This window comes from Tyto alba, unplaced genomic scaffold, assembly GCF_018691265.1.
Source record: "Tyto alba isolate M040663 unplaced genomic scaffold, T.alba_DEE_v4.0 Super-Scaffold_28, whole genome shotgun sequence".
NCBI classification, from domain to species: domain Eukaryota; kingdom Metazoa; phylum Chordata; class Aves; order Strigiformes; family Tytonidae; genus Tyto; species Tyto alba.
This window is the reverse complement of record NW_024881302.1, coordinates 18,603,571-18,625,316: the sequence shown is the minus strand read 5'-3', so window position 1 is coordinate 18,625,316 and position 21,746 is coordinate 18,603,571. Positions and strand designations below refer to the sequence as shown.

The 21,746-nt window shown below is 52.9% G+C and overlaps 1 protein-coding gene across 6 annotated transcripts in view; it reads right to left on the bottom strand.

Annotated features, from left to right (window-relative positions):
* LOC116964400 (ankyrin repeat and fibronectin type-III domain-containing protein 1-like) overlaps positions 1–21,746 on the bottom strand; it is a 259,270-nt gene that overhangs the window by 218,148 nt on the left and 19,376 nt on the right. For 2 of the 6 annotated variants that reach the window (XM_033003974.2, XM_033003975.2), the window contains exon 4: positions 7,184–7,298. The exons of 1 other annotated variant lie outside the window; for it this stretch is intronic. In XM_033003974.2, the coding sequence (XP_032859865.1) occupies positions 7,184–7,200 (17 nt within the window). In that variant the 5' untranslated portion in view covers positions 7,201–7,298. Of the gene's footprint in view, positions 1–7,183; positions 7,299–12,954; positions 13,170–19,039; positions 19,060–21,746 lie in introns of those variants that run through there. 3 more of the 6 variants (XM_033003977.2, XM_033003976.2, XM_033003983.2) reach the window with 3 other exon arrangements.

Sequence of the window (21,746 nt, the reverse complement as noted above, 5' to 3'; positions counted from 1 at the left end):
AATAGGCTCTGTAGAGCAAAGGGAAAGCTGCAGTTGCTCTCGTGAGCCCTTTCTGGATACAGGAACCAATGGGTAAAGCAGCAGCTCTATTAGCAGTAAAGCAAATGTGCAGACACAGACATACAGTGCCTGCGGAGAGCGAGACAGCCCCTGCTTCCCAGGGAAGTAAAACAACACTTGGCAGCAATCTCTTGCTGTTCCTGCTGGCATCCAGGGGCTGGCAAGGCCACCAGAGCAGGGCAAACAGCCCCGGGCTGGGAGCACCAAGGGACCTTCGACACCTCACAGGGTCTTGCTTTCCAGAAAAAGAGTGAGGGACATGCCAGTCCCTGTTCCCCCCCACCGAGGTGGCAGCACCTTGGCACTTCGGGAATTATTAGCTAGTGCTTCTCCTGATACACAAGCAGGAATTACCCCCGGCTCCCTCAGCCAGGGTCAACGGGACCAAGGAGAGCAGGCTGTCACAGCAACAGGAACACCATATGCTAAAGCATCTTATTACTTTTGGGCGATAATCACAGTTTAACACAGCACTATTCGGGGTGTAGCAAGTACCTCTTTTCTAAACAGCAGCGCTGAGCTGCAGACAGAAGCACTGGCTACATTAAATTCAGCTCTGACATCCCCTCAGAGTGTTCAGCAGCTTCACCACAATGGAGCCTGATCAGTCAGACATTAGACTTGACCAAAGGAAACAGATGCAGGGAAAGAGTTTGCATAGCAGATCTTGCATTAGTACCCGCAGAGCCCTTTCGTATAGCAAACCCCTCCATACAGCAAGATGCACCTGGAGATAGTTTTCCCAGGGAACCCAAGCTGAGACCCCTGAACTTGTTCAGCACAGACCACAGGCAGTTCCCAGGTCCTGAGCATGACCCACACGTTAGCAATGAAAGGCAGCCACCTGCATGCCTGGCACTGCTGTGCTGCTCTCTGGACTCACAGCTGCCAATTCCCACTCCTTTCCAAGGGAACCCATTGGTTTGGATGCTGTGCTGGGCTCCACGCCACAGAGATCCAGGCACCTTCCCAAACACACAGGGCAGGTGACGGGCATGTCTCTGCACAGCTCCCTCATCCTCCCCCAGCAAGCATGGACACGTGTAGGATAACACCCCACTCCAGTGAACCTTTTTGGTGGGGTTTGCTTCCCACGTGCTCCATGCGCCATGAAGAAAGCTGCTTGAAGCAACTCCCCCCAACACCTTCACTGCCGTAGTGCTCTGTTCCCTGGAAAGGTCATTCCACAGTCTCAGCCTGGATCCAGGAACATCTCAATTCCATAAACGCAGCCCAGCAGCCTGGCACGTGCACTGTAAGGTACACACAACAGTGCATTAAATCAGAAAAGTTTCCACGACAGTTCTGTGTGCTGATCTATGACAAAGGTGTTGCACCAGTAGGGTCCTGCTTCGTGGACCATTCTCTGCTCATTTTCCCTGCCATGACCCTGATGATGATCTTCCCAGCTTGCCATTGCTGGGTGAAGCTGAGCCACCCACATGCTCTCCCAACCCTTCTTCACCTGCTTTAAACACCTCATGGCTCAGGAGCTTGCGTACAAGCTCCTGCAGGACCCAGCTGAAGGCAGACTCACAGATGGAAGTAAAAGGTAAAATTCATAGTTGCTCCGATCAAAGCAAGGATGCCCACAGATTTCCAAACACCAATGCTGAGAAAAGTTGGAAAACACATATGCCTTCAGACTGCCTGAGAAGATGACTTGGTTTGAAATGCCAACTCACACTTCATGCAGGAGACACGGGCGGTCTGCGCAACACTGCACTTGAGCTGGACCTTTGGGGGAGCAGGGCAATAGCAGCTCTTACCAACATCCCCTAGTTTCCCCACCCAGCACCTGCAAAGCTCACAGAAGGCTGCTACAAGCAGAGCTTTCCTCAGCCCCCACGCGTTTCTGCTATGAGCAGCAGTTGTGGTTCCAGAGACTGCCTCTCCAACGCCGTAGTGGCTGCCCCACCGAGCAGCATTCTGCCCAGGTGCCCTGTGGAAACAGCCGATTTTGGGGGTGAGCGACAGCAGCCAGGTCACTGCAGTTCAGCAAGCCAGCACCAGCAGCTGCACGCTTCTGCTCTGCCCATGGTATTTATCAGCTAAATGTGTCAGCTTTGAACACTGGCGCTTTTTGGCCGCTCCCTTCAGTCTAGGAGTGAGCACGCAGACAGGTCCCACAGCTCAGCTGGTGAGCAGCTATTTGCAGGTTATTAATGAAATAATTTGATGTTTATTGCAATGATTATGCCAAAACACAAGGAAAAAGCATTATGGTCACTACCAGCAAACCTGCCAGTTCACAACAGGTCAGCGAAACAAAAGTTTCAGGTATTGCCTTCTAAAAAGCAGGTTTACAGGACCCCACCAGTGGCCCAGGCTCCTCCTGGCACAGCTGTGCCTGCCGCAGGTAGGAAGATGTCCAGGACAAATACTGCCTCCTGCCAAAACCCCTTATGCAGAAGAACATACAGCAGCAAAATCACTCTGCGAAAGCACTTGCCCGAAGAACACGCGTTCACTCCAGGCGCTTTATGGCAGAGCTGCAGCCAGTCCTGCGAGTTGCACCCCCACCTGCAGCGAAGGGCCAAGCATCTGAGCCCACAGCCACGCAGCTTGGGTCCAAAAGCACCAGCTGCACTGAGACACCCCGGCTGCTGCTGCTGCTGACAGCCTCTTATCTGCGTTTCCTCCTAAAACACCATCAGGAAAGCAGGGAAGCACGTAAAGGAAAGAAACTGCCAACCTGCCCTTACGTTGCTGTTAAACATGGAATCTGCTTTCATCAGCACATCAAGAGCCTGTGGAGATCAAGGAAATATATTCCTTTATACACTCTCCAGGGCATGTAGCTATTTGCAACCTGAAAAACAGTTGCTTTCACTGCACATCTGAGCAATTATCCTGAGCACAGTAGCATGGCTTTAAAGGAGGCAAGTACTACCCAAACTGCAGGTTGTTGTACCCTCCCTCCAAAGTGGCCCCAGATGGGCCAGTGTGCAGGCCACGGGCACGGCTGCAGGGAGGGCCAGCAGCATCCCACCCACAGGGACAGAAGCCAAGGATCCCGCAAGCCCCAGCACTATCACCAGGTCCCTGCAGATCATCATCTGCTGGCAGCCCTTCTGCATGGGGCTCTGGAGACCTCGGCGGCCAGGACCCTCCAGGAAAGCCCTGGCCAAGGCGGAGGTGCCCACCCCGAACAGGGAGGCTGAGCAACGGTGTGGCTGACACGGGGCCTCGGGGACATTAGCCACAGGGATTTCCAGGAAGAACAGCAGCACAAGCTTAAAACGTGTCACTGAAGACCACGAGGCCAGAAGTCGGTTTCCTGCTTAAACAGAGTGAAAACAAGCAAAGGACCAGAGCGGCACACAGAAATGCATCATGATGTGCTCCCCGATAGGGACCTGCGCAGCACATGTGCCAGCAGGCACCGCCTTGCAGAGTTGGGAGCAGACATTACCCTCCCTCCCCACAGTCACTGAATAATTAATCCCTCAGAAATTAGTCAAGTCTTTAACTAAGCCAGCTCAGCAAATGAAGTGGGGAATTTCTAGGTCAGAACTATGAGGATGGGTAGGGGGAAAAAAAAAATAAATAAATAAAAATAAGATAAAATAAAAAAAAAAATAAAAAAAGAGCCTTAGGGCTCTGTCTCCTGACAGCTCTTCATTTCCCAAGGGATTAGCACCCTGCTCTGCCTTGCCCAGCACCTCCAAAGCAAGCACTTGGATGAGAATCTCACCTTGTCATCCTGACAAGGGCTAGCACCACAGCTGCCTTCCCACATTGCCAAAGAGCAAATTCCTGTGCAAAGCATCTCTATCTCACATGGCTCATTTTCCAAAGCAGAGAGGATAGCACCTTATATTTGTTACATCCCTCCCGCTCCAATGCCTTTGACGTCTTAACCACCATCTTCTGCAGAGGGTTTTTTTTCCCTCTTCCCAAAGCTGTAAGCCAGGGATGAAGCACGCAGGAGGCGTCACATTTCACAGCACCGGCAAGCAAAGGCAGCCGTCCATAAAGCCCCTCTCAGCCCACTCGTGCAGTACTGTCTTGTCACTGTGCCCAGCAGCACAAGGGGCAGGCAGGTTCCCAGCCGTGGTACCCTGCCAAGAGAGAAGCAGCTACTGCAAGACTCTGGGTGTCAGATGCTCCCTTTGGTAAAAGCTGTTTCTGATGCTTGCAAAGCGCGAGGTCTGTCCTCCCTTTAAAAATAAGTAATTATTGGCTTAAGAATATGAATTTTCACTGAGACGGGTATTTGGCCACCCAGAAAGATCTGGGGCTGTGGGAAGAGCACACAGAGCTGGAGTGTAAGGAAGGTACGGGGGGGTCGGGACAGGGCGGGAGGGTCGAGCAGAGCAGGTGAGGGGGTACCAGCGGCGCACCCCGCTCCCGCGAGTGCTGGCACCAAGCGAGCCGCAGTGCCGCACTGCCCTCTCGCGTCCCCCACCCCACACACCACGGGGACCCGACCCACCATCCCGCGGGGACCCGACCCACCGCAGCCCCCGTCTCCTGACCCCACTACTCCCCACCGTGCTGCCCTCCCCTCCTCTCCTCCCACCCCCACCTGGGAAGCGGCGGGGCTGAGCGGGTGGATCAGAGACAGCACAGCCCTCGCAGTTTCCCACATCTCAGGGAAAGAGTTCAGCCAGAAATCCCAGGAAGAAGGGGCAGAGGAGACTAGTGATGGCAGCCGAACGTCCCCGGCCGTCCCCAAGCAGCCGGGATGTGCAGGAAGTAAACACAGAGGGACGAGAGTCCTGGCAAGAGCCTGGGGTGGAGAGACGCCACAGAAACCTGTTCTTCCCTTTGCTCACCCATGTTAAATCAACCCCGACCACCATCACTACAATCCCTGGGCAGCAGGTCCAGTCCTAAGGAGGCATTCACAACCAGACACGAAGAGGGAGGGTGGCAGGAATCAGGCATGGGAAACAGCCCATGCTGCACCCACCTCCTACTCTGCTTTGTGCGACCTCTTCTTGCATCAGCCACAAAAACCACGTCCTCCCCAGGCTCAGCTGCTCTCCCCAACATCACACCACCTTATTTCGTCCTTCAGTTTAACCTGCTAGGCACCCTGCAGTCCATACCTGCATTCAAAGAGCAGACTGCACGCAGTTACTGCATCTGCCACCAAGCTCCCGGCCCAGCTCCAGCTCATCCCTTTACTACTCATAGGTTGGTTTTTCCAACTTCTCCTTCTGCACTTTAAGACAGACATGGACAGAGTCCAGGGGAGGGCAGGGAGTTAGGGAGCAGTGGTGCAGAGGGTTAGGCCCTCTCCCTGGTGGGCTACACGCTCGCCCTGAGAGGCTCCATCCCTCTGTCCCACGGCAAGAGCACCGAAGCCTATTTGGGGTGTGGATATCCAGCACCCCTTTCTCTCACCCACGCGGCCGAAGTGCCCATGGCAAGGGCTGAGGTCTGTGCATCTCCATCCGACCAGGACCACGTGCCCTTCGGATGAATCCTCCTCCCCGCTCTGAGCAGGCAGACACTCAGGAGATAGCTCCCTCTGGGAGCAAGGGGACTCCTGGGGACAACGGGACTGGGCTCGTCACAACAGCTCTGTGCTGCGAGGGCACTGCCTGGCTCCTGGGGGTGCTGGGGACCCCAGAGCAGCCCGAGGCACCAGCAAGGCAGCTGGGGAAGGGGGGGGGGGGGCACAGCAAGCACACCCTGCCTGTCCCCCAGGCGAGGTGGGGGCAGCCGCAAACAATCTCGGCATTGAGAGGCTGCTCGCTCCAGCCCATCTGCAGCTCCATGAGCCTGTGGCAGACAAAGACAACGTTAGCTGATGGCGAGCCCTGCCAAGGCGGGGAGACAAACCGGCCTTTGTATCTGTGCAGGCAAAGTTAGCTTTGGGGAAAAGACTGGATAGCTCAATGACTGGAGCCTATGCTTTGGCTGCTTTTCACCTGGAGGTTTCTAATCCACGTGCGGATGACAGCAGAAGTCTCCAACGCTCCCTTTCTCTTGCCTGCCCCACTCCTGAGACAAGCTGGGGGTCCCACCACAGGTCCTCCCTCACGCAAGGGCCTTCAGCACGCAGCACCGTCCACGAACGCACACTCACAGCAGCGGGAAGACTGAGCCAAAAGGGGTTTGACCCATCCCAGCTTAAATCCATTTATCACCCCTGTTTTTCTTTTGCCCCCAGACCAGCAGAGAGCTGAGGGCTCAAAAGCATTCCTCCCCAGGGGTAAGCCAAGCAGGGCCTGCACTTCTGCTCTTGGACCTGGCCCATCCTGCTCCTTCCCAGAGCTTCATGTCCGTGCTGGCAATGATTTCCACATGCAGAAAAACAAATCCCAGAGGACAACTGGTTTTCTCCCATTTTCTCCCTTCCCCAGCTCTGGGATGAGAGCAGCCCTCCTGCCTGCAGCAAGCCTATGCTCACTCGTGCCCGCAGCACAGACCAGCACGTGCACTGTGTTTACCTCCACGCCTGTGCGATCGCTCCCAAGGGATCTCAGCACGGATCTTAAAGGTGGGAAGCATTTAGCGGTAGCCACTGATGGCTTCTGCGCAGCCAGGACAGCCCAGCACATGCTTCCCAGGGGAACCACCCTGAAAAGGCAAATCCTCCCTGCAACTTAACGAGAAAAACAAGACCAAATATAAAGGGGATCAAAAAGAATTTTTTTCTTTACACGGCACTCACTCTGGAAAGCTGACACAATAGACTGAGATTAAATATATGTGTTTAACCACTGTTGCAGTGAAACAGTCAGGTTTGACAGCACGTATCAGGCTTTCACTACAGGTCCAAACCCTGTCATCCATACCTTCCTTAGTCATTCCTTAGACTGTTCATGTTGCATTACTCCAGTTAAAAAATAAAACACTTGCCCAGCGCTCCCAACAGCGCCCACAACAACATGCAAGTGCTGCGCCTGGCTTTGGTCCCAGTGGGTATTTGTCAGGCAGTATAAAAACGGTGAAACACAGGGAAAGGCTGCAAGCCCTCAGCTGTGGCATTTACTGCTCATCCATGGGGTTTCTGTATGAAAACGGAGCAAAGCTATCCTGCATGACGGACGCTTACATCGGGGGGGCCAGGCATCAGCTCAGCTCCCCCAGACACCAGCACACGTCTTCCCCTACCAGCCTTTAGGGAGTGAAAGCCAGGGAGCGTGGCACAGCCCCCACTCACCCTTTGACAAGGTCCATCCCGCCCCTGGCCTCAGGGTCCAGAGCAGCTCCTCCCGGGCTCCCGGCAGCCGCCGTGCACACCTCCACGCTCCACCATGGCTAGCCAGCCTGCGCCGCTGGAAGGGAGAGGAGAGATGGAGACCCTGCCCATTAGTGAGACGGACAGAGCCCGGCGTATCATCAGCACGTAACCAAGAAGAGGGCAATGCCCTGAGCCCTGCAAAGGAGGACAACCACGTGCCCCAGCACGGTTGTGCTTCCCAGCCAGACAGCGCTAAGAACCACTGAGACATCTAGTCCAGCGCAGTTCCACCCAGCGGCTTTGGCTTATCCCAGGCCTGAGCAATGAGCTCAGTTTAAGGGATCTCAGCAGCCATGAGCCTGGGCACGCTGGTGTAAGAGCACACTGTGAGGATGCAAATCTTCTTTTCATTTGCTTGATACCTTTGACATTAAACCCAGATGTGCTGTCCTCTTTCTAGATGATTATCAGTCACTGCATTGATACAGGATTACATTAGCTAATGGATTACACTAATTCCTTATTCAGCAGTAAAAAGTAGAGGTGTGATCAAGAACTATGGGCTTTTACTTTCACATACCCTCCCTCCCCTCTATTTGGCACTAGCAGCCAAAATATATTAGTGCTTCCTACTGACCTCAGTAAACATGCATGGCTTGGCAAGAACACCTAATACATTTACTTGCTGCCACACATAATTCATTTATTATTACATGGACATATTCTCATTAGCCTGAAAGCTGGTATGGTAAGAGAGATGAGATGCCCCGTTCAGAAGCCAAGGCAGAAGTGTGGACTACTGGGGAAAGAGAAACTCTCCACCAGGAGCAGGGAAGTGGTGTGGATCAGTCACCCTATGGGGGGAAAAAAAAAAAAAAAAAACACCACGTATACCTGCATTCCTGGCTCTGGGCTAGCCTGCCACTGCAGAGAAGAACATGGGAACGAGAAGGAAAAGGAATAAATGGGGTAAGACCATCAGCAGACACTGTCACTGGGTGAAGCCTTTGCTATCCAAGGGGAACAGGTAAGGCACCGGGACCCACAGCACACGCGAGCCTCGAGGGAGCCACGACCCCCTCCTGCAGTGCAGCCCCTGACCCCTCTCGTGGCATGCCGCAGGCTGTGAGCCCTGTGCCCACCCGGCCTGGCAGGATGCTCACTGCTGCTGGCCACAGCCATACTGATAGCAAAAAACAGGCAGGACAGGGAAGGGCAAAAAGCGATCAGGAGAGAAAGCTTTAGCGTAAAGTCTTCCTCCATGAGGGATACTAAAGTAAAAACTCCCCCACTAAAAAGAGGAGTCTCAGTGCTTTTTCTGCCATATCACAATATTGCTCCATTTTCCATGTTTCAGCTCAGAGCACCTTTGCTTTTAGCCTTAAAACCCTAATGTGCATATCACTAAGCTGCCTGTTTCAGATTTACCCTGTGACAGACAGAAAAAGGTGGCTGCCAGTCTTCAGCATCACTGAAATTTAGACAAATATCTGCCTGGATTCAGTCTCCACTGTCTAACTACTGTCTGCTTCAGCATTTGTATTCAAAGCAAATTTTGCTGGGGGAAAACACACGACAAAGAACATTATTTGCAAGTCATTATTTTGCTTCACTAGAGCTGGACACTCATGCAAAAGAAATATTTGAACCACATCCTCAGCCACACCTGTTAGTCAGGAAACCTGCTCTCACCGAGCCACTGCTGCGCCTCTGAATTCATATTAATGCACACAATCAAGTGAACTGCTTTCCCTGGCTCCTGTTCCAGCTGTGGCTGCTAAAGTAGCAGAGAGCATCTGGCCAAAAATTATTTACCCTCATAAAATCTTGCAAAATCCAGGACAATTGTCAGGTGGAAGCCTAGAAACCTCAGTTTCAGCTAGAAATATTTTTCTGCTTGTAAATTGGAGACTGCAACCTCAGCCAAGTAGTAAATGCTCTAATCACTGTGTCTGATGTGGAGAAAGATGCCAGGGAAATTTTATTTATGACACAGCTAATGGGGTTTGCCCTTAAGCACTGGACAAATCTTCCAGCTCATTACCCAACATTAAGAATCCAAGGCGAGCAAGAGCCAGTGCAGCTGGAGATGTTCCTTAAACGCCAGCAGCCAAAGGAACCATCTTCATCTGGTGTTTCAGGACTGAAGATCATAGCATGGCTGAGGGTGGCAGGGGCCTCTCAAGATCACCCAGTCCAAACCCCCTGCTCAAGCAGGGCCAGCTACAGCAGACTGCCCAGGACGATGCGTACTCGAGTTTTTAATGTCTCCAAGGCTGGAGTCTCCACAACCACTCTGGGCAGCCTAGTCCAGCAGAAGAGCATTTTTGGTGTTTAAGCGCAATTCCCTGTATTTCAGTTTGTGCTCGTTACCTCTGTCCTCTCAGTGGCACCCCGAGAAGAGCCCATCTGAGCGCAAACGCCTTCTCACTGCAACACACATGGTTAACGCAGCCATACAGGGCGAGGGGCTGACACCAGAGCCATATATCAGGCTTCTGCAGGTGCTAAACACTTCAAAACCCGTGTGTGGCTGTGGATAAGGAACTGTAGCACCCAGGGGCTGGAAGGAGAAGTTCCTGGCCCTCCTCCCCAGTCCGTGCAAAGCCAGGTTTTACCGCAGCAACACATCTCCATTGCCAGGATAACGCAATCGAAATTCTCACTAAACAGAAAGAAAATGCTCTTTTGCTCCCTATGGCCAGGCCCAGAAGGAGCTCGTGGCAGGATGCTGCTTCTCATTTTGCCAAGACTGTGTTTCAGCACCTCCGGCCCTGGCTCTCAGGACCTCATCCAGGTGCTGCCCGGTGACCAGTCATGGTCCCCAGGGCTCAGAGATAACCCTCCTCATCCTCTACGAGCTGGAGAAGGGTGCATCCATGGAGCTACGAGCCCTCACGCTTCTGACTCCTGAGAGCAAACAGGCTTCTCCCCTCCACGGAGAGGGTGCTTGAGCACAAACAGACCTTGGGAAAGGCTCCCTTCTGCTGCCAGTGCACTGCCAATGCAGGAAGGAGCTAAACAGCACTGAAACTCCAGTGTGACAAAACCCGAGCTACTCTTTCCACTTTCCCAACACTGTCACAGGACCTGGGGAATCGTTCAGTCAGACAAGGTAAAACACTCCAGGCACAGACAGGACCAAAAGGATACTCATTGCAGGTTTGGTCCCATGGTCTTGCAGCAGCTGCTTCCCAGAAGGGGATTTATTTCATACACCAGGATATCAGCACCAATGGCCAGAGATGCAAACCCACCCAGCAGCCCAGCCAGCACCCCTTACAGAAACAGTCACACTTTTCTTCAAGAGCGTTTAGCTCGTACAGTTTCAAGTCATTACATTTTTAGCCAAATCTTGTGCAATATTGGCAGAGTGAGGATCATTGGCCTGGCAACCGCTCATTTTTACGTTAATGATTTTGACTTCTTTGCATAAAATGGTCACAGCCAAGAAGAATACAGAAATAAACAGCTTCAGGAGGTTCCTTCAAAGAAAAGGAAAGAAAATCCCCTTTTGACAAGAATACAGACCATTCAGAAATTCCTGGGAGCTTGAGTTGGTTTTGTTTGTCTGCTCTTGCTTTTAATTCATAGCCACTGAAAGAGTTTTGTGCCCTTAACTATTGAATTTGCCATGAAATAAGCACCTTAATGAAAAGGAAGCAAGTTACGCATTCACTGCTCAGGCATTTGCATGTCAACTTCCAAACCGGAGGAGGAAGAAACAGCCACATGCCAACCTCTGCAGCCAGCTCGCCCAGGACCAGCCAGCGCAGGGCAGGACTTGCCATCCCCAGCAGCACACTGGGCGAGCTCTCCTTGCTCCCCTTCCCCAGCCACCCCTTGCTGGTGCCATGTAAGAAAGGAAAGCTTCATGCCAAATCAGGCACAAGGGGAAACCCCATCCCTCCTGCTGGAAGAGCCAGGGGAGCAGCCCCATGTCCCTGGGCAGGGACAGCGCTGGTGTCCCATGCACTGCACAGCCCTGCGGTCCTTGAAGGGGCTGTCCAAGCTGCCAAATCTCCTCACCCTTTCCAATAGCAGGCAGCTGGGAAAAACAAGGAGGAAAGCAAAATACTTTCACGGGAGAACCTCACAGGGATTAAGAGCAATGCCATAAACTCTTACCATAGCCACAGGCCAGACTGAGGTGGGGACCTGGCAGATGAGGACTGCTGCCAATTACAAAGTCTCCCCCAGCTCCGAGAGGGAGCAGAGGTGCACTTGTCCATAGGGAGGGACACAAACAGCTACTCCCGGGACCATACAACACAACATCCTCCCTTAGTACCCACAGAAGAAAGATGTCAACCAGACAGCAATGCACACACGCCTTTTAAAGCACTTTTTCCCTTAGAGGGTGCACTTTGCTCCTCAGGGTGAGATCGAAAGTCTGCGGAAGCTGCTGGTCTGCTATGGGTTACACTCCCCAAGAGTGGAGGGGGCGGCACTGGACCCAGAAGGACCTGCTGTGCCAGCACAGAGGATCCCAAACCGGAGTCTGAGAAGAGGAATTAAGCCCACATTCCCTTGGAGGCAAAGGCATTTGGAGGAGCTCAGAGGCAGGAGCCAATAGCAGGGTTTGCAGCAGGCAGCGGCTGCCTGCCACCCTCCAGCCCTGCTATGGCAGGGAGGACACAGCCCTGGCTCTTCTCCAGTCTCCCCTCCACGCCGTCGCCCAGCGGGAGCTGGGATTGCCAAAAAGTCCATGAGAAACACTCACTCTGTTAGGATGGGCAAGTGCTCAGGAGCAAGCGACTCCCTTCCCTGCCGACTCAAGGGGATGAGGGGAAACTCATTAAGAGCAAGATACAGTCACTCCCCACGCAGAGCGGGGAAGGAGCGGGCCATCCCAGGCACCCAGCAGCCGCACCCCGGGGCAGATGCAGGGAGGCTGGACTACATCATCGCTGCAAAATAGCAGCACCTCTTCCATTTTGCTCCAAATCAGCAGTCATAGCCACCTCCCCCTCGCAAAGGCAGACAGCCCTTTGGTTTCAACCCTTGGCTCCAGGGGTTGCAGACCTCAGCTGGAGATCTGCAGGGGGACCAGACTATGGCAGAGCAGGGACCATGCCATGCTCCGACAGTCACTGACTGGATGAAAGAGCCTTTGCATGCTGCTTTGTGCACAAACACAAATTCTCTCTGTCCACTTCCTAGCCATGGCCCTGGCAACAGCCGTGTCCCCAGCACCACAGCAGGACACGGCCCCTGCGCTCGGTCACGGCTGCTGCAAAGGGGCATCTGCCCATTGTTACGGCATCTGGCACCGCAGACCTGCCCGAAGCCTGGGGTTTACTTCAGATCGGCTTCCTTTGTCACAGGAATAGAAGAGACACCGCAGACATGGGGAAAAAAAAAAAACAACCACCGAGGAAAGCAAGCACCATCACTCCCACACAGCCCCAAACAAGGCACCCGGGAAGCCACAGGTCCCAGGGCAGAGCATGGCTCACCAATGGAGCACGTGGTCCTGGCAGAGCCAGATGGGCTATCTGCCCAACAAGCATAAACCCGGGTCCAGCCATATCCATGACCAGAAGAACAAAGCTTCAGTTTGGTCTCTTTTTGGTGAAAAGGGACATCTCAGTGGCAGGCAGTGACTTCTGGCCAGAGCAGGCACAAACGAGCCACGCACAAACACCCATCGCCACGACGCGCTGCGGCAGAGCTCCGCGGCTCACCGGGGACACCCCAGCACCCCAAGGGGCACAGGGCAAAGGAGCAAAAGAAACAGGGCTACGTACGCATTCTGCAGCGGGGGGACCCACGGGCCACTGAGCCAGGCTGCGGCAGAACTGGGAAGCGTAAGCTCCGTCAGAGTCAGCTGCACAGAGGAAGGACGGCCCAATGGAGGGACCCACGAGCCACCTCAGCCCCGCATTCTCATCACCACCAGCACCACATCAGTGATGATTCAATTCCCCGATGCAGGAGAACAGAAAATCGGGAAGCTCTCCCCCCACCCAAAGCAAATGGCTGCTAAGAGAAGCAGCTTGGCGCAGCTGTGCTCCCCCGGCACACAGAGCCCAGCTCCGTGCAAGACTCCAGCATGTCAGCAAGCAAATCCTCTTTGCCTATGGGCAAGGGAACCGTAGGGGGGAGGAAAAAAAAAAAAAAAAAACATCAAGAAACTCTTTGTCTACAAACATCCCAGCCGGGCGCACGTGCAGCATGCGCTTCCTGACGAGGGCGGAGGGGGAGCCTGAACTTCAGAGACACCATTTCCGCCTGCAGCTCGATCTGCTCACTTATTGTCCTCTAAAAATAAAAGTAAACACTGAAGAAAAGCTCTTTTGTTTTTATTTCTGCTGTGTCAGAGAAATTTCTCTGGTAAGAAGAAGTTATGGGACCTCTTCCCAAACCTCTGGGAGCTTCCCCCCCAAAACCAGAGCAGTCCCAAAGAAGCGGTGGGTGCCCCAGGGACTGGCAGGCAAGGAGGGCTGCCCTCTCTTCCCTCCACTCTGCAGCTGCTCATGGTGGCAAGGTGAGGATTACCTGCCCCGACTTCCCACCTGCGCCGGGCTAAGGTCCTTTCCCCTCTGCTGCAGGTCAGAGAAGAGGGCCATCGCCCAAAGCTTGCTCCCCTTAACAAAGCACCAAAGCGCGAGGAAAGCTCATGACCTTTTTAACACATTTAACACACAAAATGTATATTTAAAAAGACTGAGATATGCATATGTATATGTCTCATTTTTTTTGCTTCTAAATCTTGCTTCCTGACAAGCCCCGCAGCAGACAGCATTAGCTGGCTGATAAGGCCAAGCCTGAGCCCCAAACAGTCCCACATGGTCAACATCACTGATTAAAAGCAAGGACAAACTTCCTCACCAGGCAGCTGCCATAATGTAAGCATCTTACTGCTTTGCCAGTTGTTTGTTCAGGCTCTTCCTTTACCATGGAGCTGCTGTACAAAACTGCAGGGTAATGACACACAAACACAATTATCTTTTTTTGACCTCCACTAGGAGTAAATCCAGCATTAATAGTCCAAAACTTCATATGTCCTCCTTGATTTCATAAAGTTGCTTATCTAAGCAAAACATTGCTGGGAACAGCCTCACTACCCAGAGCAAAGTTCTTCCCCGACACCTTTATTAACACTGCTTCTTTAATCTGCCAGCTCCAAAACACAGACTGAACAACAACAAAAAAAAATAATAAAAAAAGACATTTGTTTTTCCCATTTGAGTGCTGTAACTCACTTCTCACGGAAAGCACCACGGGACATTTCATCAGGCTGCTAAGGACACCTTGCTCCTAGGGGAGCGGTGCCTGCGAGAAGCAGCTGGGCTCCTGGGAGACAGAAATCCATCCCAAAGGCACGGGGCAGCTCGGAGGGAGAGGAGGAGACACAAGTGGAGCCATGGCTGCCAGCCTACTTCAGCAACCGAGAGCTCCCCCAGCTATGTGCTCTGCTGCATGCCAGCACACAGGACGGGCCCCTGTCCTCCACCTTGCTTGGGCACAAACGCATTCAAAGATAACAGGTTTGACAGCCCCAGCTCCATTAGAGCACCTCCGAGGGGAGAAGAAGAAAAAAAAATAAATAAAAAAACCCCATCTCCTCACTGCAAATATCCTCCCCAGGGCCTGATTACCTCCAGAAAGTAATGAAGTGCAATAACCAGTACTGGACAAGTAAATCAACACAGCCCTGTGCAATAAGACAACCCGTGAACATCACTACTGATAAAAATGCCATTCACTCCCAAACCATTCACTTCCTGGCTACCAAGTTACACACAATACGTTTGCTTGTTTGTTCCCCCCCAACCCTCCCCAAGAGCAATGACAGTGACCTGAGACTGGATGCAGTCTTCAGAGCAAACAGGGCACTGCACGCTGCTCCTGCAGCTCAGCACAGCTGGGGAAGGGGAGCGTCCCCTCTCCTAACACAGCTCAGCCCCCCAAAAGCCCAGCAGGACTCTACAACTGCAGGAGTAACAACTGATGAGTACTGGAGTATGAAAAAATCATCATTAAACACGTCGTGTTCACGTGTCTGGCGGTGACTCTGGGGGTTCCACGGGGAGCGAGCCACTGCCTCTCCCAGCCCAGGCTAGCACCGTCCTTCGCGGCTCTCCCTGCCCCGGGGCTGCAGCCCAGCTCTCCATCACCATCCCTGCTGCTTGTGCTCTATCACAGAGGGAGGCCTCAGCAGCGTGCAACCTCCCCCCAGTCTCTTTCAACATTTTTCTACCCTAACAGCTGGGTATAACACAGGGTGGCTCATTTTCCTCAGCCATCCAGCCGCTCCCTCTTTCAGCCGCTCTCAGGCTGCACATAAGCCATGGTGACCTGTCATCGTTTCACACCACACAAAAAACCCACAATCAAACCCACAACGCAACTCTACACATACCAAGAAAAGAGAGAAAATTGCTTTGCCACTCATTAGTTCACCTATGAGCCAGAAAGCCAAGCCACACCAATAAAATCTGTGGGCAAGAGAGACAGCAGGCTGTTTGACTACTGAGCATCCTCCCCTGCAGCAGGGCGAGCTCCAGGACCCATCCTGGGCTGAGCAGAGGGTGAAATCCAGGCAAGCCACAAGTCCTGCATGGCCAGAGGTGCCCAGCCAGCCAGCTTTCACCTTTGCTCATCCCCGGCGCAGCACGTGCACTCGGGATAGAAATCCCAGAGCCTGAGAAGCAATGCCGGGCACAGAGCCGCGGCCAAAGCAAACAGCAGCTGTGGCACAGGGGGAGTGACACGGGGACATGACCTGGCCGTGCCTGCGCTGCTGGGAGCGCTGCCAGCCTGGATGGGACGCGCTGGCTGCCAGCGCCAGGCTAAGAACTGGCAGCAGCAGAGGTGTAGTTAACCAGGAGCTTTAAAGCAGACTGTAACCTTTGCTAAAGAAAGCCCATGATTTTTAACATCCCAGTTAAAACCTGACCAGCGGTGGTGTGAAAGAACAACACTGTCCTTACAGGAGGACCTATTTATTACAGCTGTAAACTTTTACAACACTCTTATCTTGAAGTTGTACCAGGATAAGCTGCAAGTCTGTTGTTAAGTTGTGCAATTACAATTTTACAGGTGTATGGACTGATTTACTCAAGGCATATCCCCTGGGAACCCAGGGGATGCTTGTCGGCACCTGTCTCAGCCCAACTTGCAGCCCTGAGCCGACTGAGGCACACGGGGACACTGCACACCTTAAGCACTCAGGTGGGAGTGACTCCGGCAGAAGCCATGGAAAGGCTTTGGCTTTCCTCCAGTCGTCATCTTAATTTATTTCAGAGTGCTTCCTGATGTTGGCATTAAGGCAAAATCAACAGCATAAATTTGCCAAAGCTCTCAGCACTGCCGCGGCTCCCAGGAGCTGCCAGAAGCCGTGGGCAGGCATGGGGAGCAGCTCGGGGCAGGGCTGGGTGCTGGCAGGGCTGCGTCCCACCAGCTCGACAGCCTCCCACCGCCTCCAGCCTGCGCCTGCTCCCTAGAAAGGGCCAGCCTCCAAACCCGCCGAGGCACAGGCGGGCACTGCTCCACTTCGGGATGCACGCACACCTCCGGAGTGGGAAAGCTTCACAACCCCACTAGGCAGTGAGGCCGCATCCCCCCTTAGTTGCCCTCCCATCCCCTCCGCTCCTCACACAGCTGCCCGGGATGAGGCAAGAGAGCGAGACCAGCCAGTGCTCCCATGGGACACCCACCACCCCACGGCAGATGTGCCCTCCGAGAGCACGGGCTGCTCTCTGCAGACCAGGAAGGAGAGCAGAACGGCTGCCTTGTGAGCCACCATACCCAAAGGCAGCGTACAGCCATCCTCCACTGCCAGGACATGCTCAGCATTCCCTGAAAAAACACAGAGGAGGGCAAAACCCAGCCCTCACCGCTCCTGCCCCACACGTTAAGCTATGTACAGGCAGTGTAATAGCACCCAGGAGGGATAATTACTAGGATACCTGTCCCAGATAATTATTACCTGGCCAGCTATCTACATTTCTGTACAGGGACAGCCTTGTTCAGGGAAGAAGGCAAAAGTGGTACAAGCACTTTTGTACTTGCTGACCCACAAGCAGCCTGCCCAGCAGACCCAGCTCATCCCTGACCCCTTTCTGCACACACTGAGGGCAGGGCAGAGGCAAGTCTGCTGTCCTGGGGAAAGCGGGGCAGAGAGGGGTGACGTGATCTGCCCAACCAAGCAAGGTCACCCTGCCTCTCCTAGGTACCCTACCAAGGCGCACCAGCTCCAGCCGCACTGTGGAGGGGCTGGACCAGTGAAAAGCAGGACAGCTTTGCGGGTTTTGAGCCCCAGTACTTCCAGCCATTCTTGGTCTGCCACCAACATCTCATTTCTACTCGCACAGTACCTTTTCTGAAGCACACTCACCTGCTCCTCTTCTCTTTCAAGTCCACATCAACGTGCTGCAGAGCCAAGCTGCACGAGTGGCTCATGGTTGGCACCGAGGCTGATCCCCAGCTCAGCGGGGAGGACACGCTGCCCGACGATGTGCCAGCAGCAGGACAGACAGCTCCAGGAGCAGAGACCTCGCTGGCACGCAGCGGGGAGGAGGAAGAGCCCAGCAAGCCAGGCATAGAGATGGTAGGGCTGGCTTTGACCACCGCAGTTCTGACAAACCTAACAGCACACCCCTGCTAGAAGAGTAGGTTTCAGCTTGCGGACCAAAGACCCTTCAAATATAAAAGCTATTTCTAAAGGACGTACAAGGGACAACACTACAGCCTCGTACATGCTACAGAACAACCCACATATCTAAGAAGTTCCCACTAGATTTCCTACCTCCATTAGGCATACCTAGAAAGCCAAAAGTCAAAAGAAGTTGAAAATCTTTTTTGCATCAGCATTAAAGGGAGGAAACGGGGATAAAGAAGCTAAGATAAGATCAAGTGCATGTTTTGTAAGCCTCAAGCCAGCCTCAAAATTAACTCCTGAGGTAAGAAGTGCAAACTAATTATTTTACCTCACTGAAAAGATTTTCCTTTACTCATGACAAGAGCATTTGTGTTCAGGACTGAGTGTTTCAAGGGAAATGCACTTTAATGCAGTTAGTGTGGTACCAAGGCAGGGCAGAGACAAGCCCACTGCAAACCTTTCCTCCACTGCGTTATATTTCTGCATGGATGCTCATAGTATAAGATGGGGCATTTCTCCAGGACAGAGAGCAGGTTCACATGTGCTTTTCTTTCTGAGAGCTACAGTGCCGCAGGCTCCCCAGCAGCAGCAGCCTGCCAGTACCCTAGCCAAGAGGCCCGGGGCAAGGGTGGAAGTATCACCACTTAGTGAAGAGGCTTTTAAGCAAGATATATCATAAATGCAGCCAGGAATCTCTCTGTCTGGAGGGTAAATACGGTCCGGTGACCTTAGTGAGTCACTGCTTGCTGACTCACTCACTGGCAACGGTGGGCAGGGTTGGCCGAGTCCTAGGCAAGGAGATGTCATGGTGACAGGAACTCACAGTGACTCTCCCCTAACACGGGAGTCTTGCAGGATCTCCAGGACAGCAGGAGCTTTTTGTTCGTAACAGTCATCACCCCCCTTTGCTCTGCTGGACCCTCCTCCACCACCTCACTCCACGCATACGTTGCCAGGGGCCGTCATCACAAGGGAAGATGACTTCATCTGCTCTGGTGACAAGACGGCTCCCAGCAGAAGCGGGTGAAGTCATGTCACCATTCAGCATACCAAGGAATCAAGTGGAGAGGAGTAAAAGGCTACAATGCCACCCAAAGCAGCAAACCCAGAGCCGAAACAGCAGCCAGCCCCCAAGCACCACCCCTCTGACCCTGCTGCAGGGCAGCCCGGGCTCCAGCTGCCACTCAAACCCCCTCTACAACCACTTGCACAGCACATACTAGTACCTGCCCTGGGCTCTTCTCAGCAGAAACTCAGTCTTCTGCAATCGCTGCCTCCTCCCCAGGGAGAGAAGGGAAGAGGGGGTGTAACGTTCCACCAGTACTGCTGTCCCACCCCCCGCTCCTTGCAAACACAAAGATCTCTTCACAGAAACCACGTGAAAGGGTTGGTGTCAGAGCTTGCTTTGGGAGCAACACACAGAGGGTCAAAGCTCTAATATTAGAGCAAAGATGATGACGGGGAAGAAGGGAAGGAACCAGAAAAGAACCATATAAATAGCAGCATTGTCCTTACTCGGTTTCATAGGGCATCAGATGTCAAATATAATCTTTCACTCAAGAGCTGAAGCCTCTAATTGATTCCCATCTGACAGTTTCTTATCCAGCAGTTGTTAGCCATCCAAACAAGCTGAGTAAACATGCTTTGCTCTACCATTAAACCTGGCAACGAATCACTGGCTTGCAACAAAACCAGTGTAAACAGCATTGCTCCTCCTGGGCCAGATCTCCTCTTCCACTGACCTCCTCCCGCTGCTGCACTTCAGTGCTCTGCCAACCCTGGTCCTGGCACCAGGTAAAGACCTATATGGTAGGGACCACCAGCTGCCCCCTGCATGTGTCCCCTTGGCTTTGCAAGGAGAAGTTCCACTCTCTGAAGGGTTTGGGCTCCCAAAGCACCTTTGCATATCTTGAGTGAAACCTGCTGCAGCCCAATACGTTCATTTAACAAGCAGAGACATCCAATCTACAGGCTACAATCAAGAGTCCCTACAGAAGGCAAAAACTAGTCTGAGTAAAGTTTAGCCTGGCAGTAACCACAGACGCATCTTACAGTTGGGCAGAGCTCAAGAAAGACTGTGCAAGTTCTTGCATTAGGGACATTTGTCCTGACCTTTGGGATGTCCCCTAGCAGAGTTCAGCACTCCACAGAGCCCACCAGAAATGCCTGGCTTTTCTGCTGTTCAGCCCTAACCTTCTCCAAAGAGGCTGTTTCGGGAGAGCACAGGAGTCTGGTCACCCCATGGTCCATCCCCTTGGCCTGTCCCAGCATCCACAACTATGGGATGAGGTATGTCAGTGGGTATATGCCAGGTGAGGCCTTTCTGGATCCACCCTATAGACTTGCTGGGCAAGAATCTGGGGATGCCTTTCAAACGAGCCATCTCCCTCCACTGCGGCACCGAGCTCCAAGCATTCACTGCCTGCTCAGCGACGCGGCACTTTCCTTCATCTTCTTTCAATTAATTACCCGCTAGTTTCACTGCCACCTTCTAGTTTTAGTATTGAGAAGTAAGGTGAGAAGCAGGCGCACCTTCATCTGACTCACCACCTTCATGGTTTTGTAAGCCTAGATCACGTCACTGTGTGTTCTTGTTTTCAGACTGCCGATGGAGCACCCAAACTTGTCCTTAGGTGGCCCCACCGACTTCTCCATCCTTAGCAGTCCAAAGGTAACCGTGCAGCCTACCCTTTGCCTTCTGTCACGCAATTCTCTTTCCAATACCTAAAAGCCCCTTCTCGCAGCACCTGAGGAAACAGAAGAGCTGAATCGCACGGGGGCATCGAGCACGTGGGACCGAGGGTGCTGCTCTCCCAAGAGCGCTGCACCACCAGCAGGTATGAGGAGCATCTCTCTGGGTGCATCCCACCACCCAGCCAGCACCTGGGACCCATCGGCACACACCAGACTCCACAGGAGAGCTGGCTGATGGAGCTTGAGGAAGTGATGCACACACTTGTACCCCCCGTGTGTCCGGCTGCTGACCGGATCAGGCTCTCAATTCTCCTGTGCAAAGTGCGCAACGTCCTTCGGTGCAAAGCTCCCAGCTCACATCTCTGCTGCTATGTCCGACAGCACAACCACAGTTTGGGCAAACAGCCGTTACCCATCCCAATAGGAAATCAGCACAGCAAACAAAAACAAACGCTTCTGCCACAGATTGTGCTGGGGTATCACTGCAGCAGCGGCTTCACCAGAAGGCTTTGCTTAAACACTCTGTGATCCCAGTGTAATCTGTGTCTTTGCTTCTCGACATCTGCAAAAGCCCAAAGCACTCAGCTTGGAAGAAATCCAAAGCAAAAAAAAAAAAAAAAATAATTCAACATTTTTCAAAGATGATTGTTGAGAGCTAGTAAGACCTTGCAGTTTTACAAAGGTCTCACTCAAAGCATATAATGCTTTTTAAACCCAGACGAGAACAACTGCCAAAATGTCAGTTTTGTATCAATTTCAATGCAATGATCAGCACCCTCTCGTGAAGAGGAGGGAGAAATATGTGAGGGTGAGGATGTAAATATGATATTTGCTATAAGGATCAGAGGTCCTAGCTTAACATATGCCTGTTGAGAGACACGTCTGAAAACACACCAAGGAAGTGCAAGTATGAATTTCTACCTGAACACTATTTTAGGAAATTTCATAAATGTTGACTTTAATGCTGACATTGGAAATTTTCCTAATCAAACCTGAAATCACACATTCACCACATGACCCCCAAGGCCAGGGAAGCGGCACAGAGAAGCCTCAGCACAAGCCCAATGGGTAGGGATGGCTCTAACCAAACAGGATGAACAGGATCCTCGGAGATGCACACAGAGGATCCATTTTCTTCCCAAATCCACTGGCAGATGCTGATATAACCCTGCCCAGGGCACCCCCGGGGGGGGTGGCACGCCCATCATCTCAGCAAAGCCTCATAGCAGGGCCACAGCC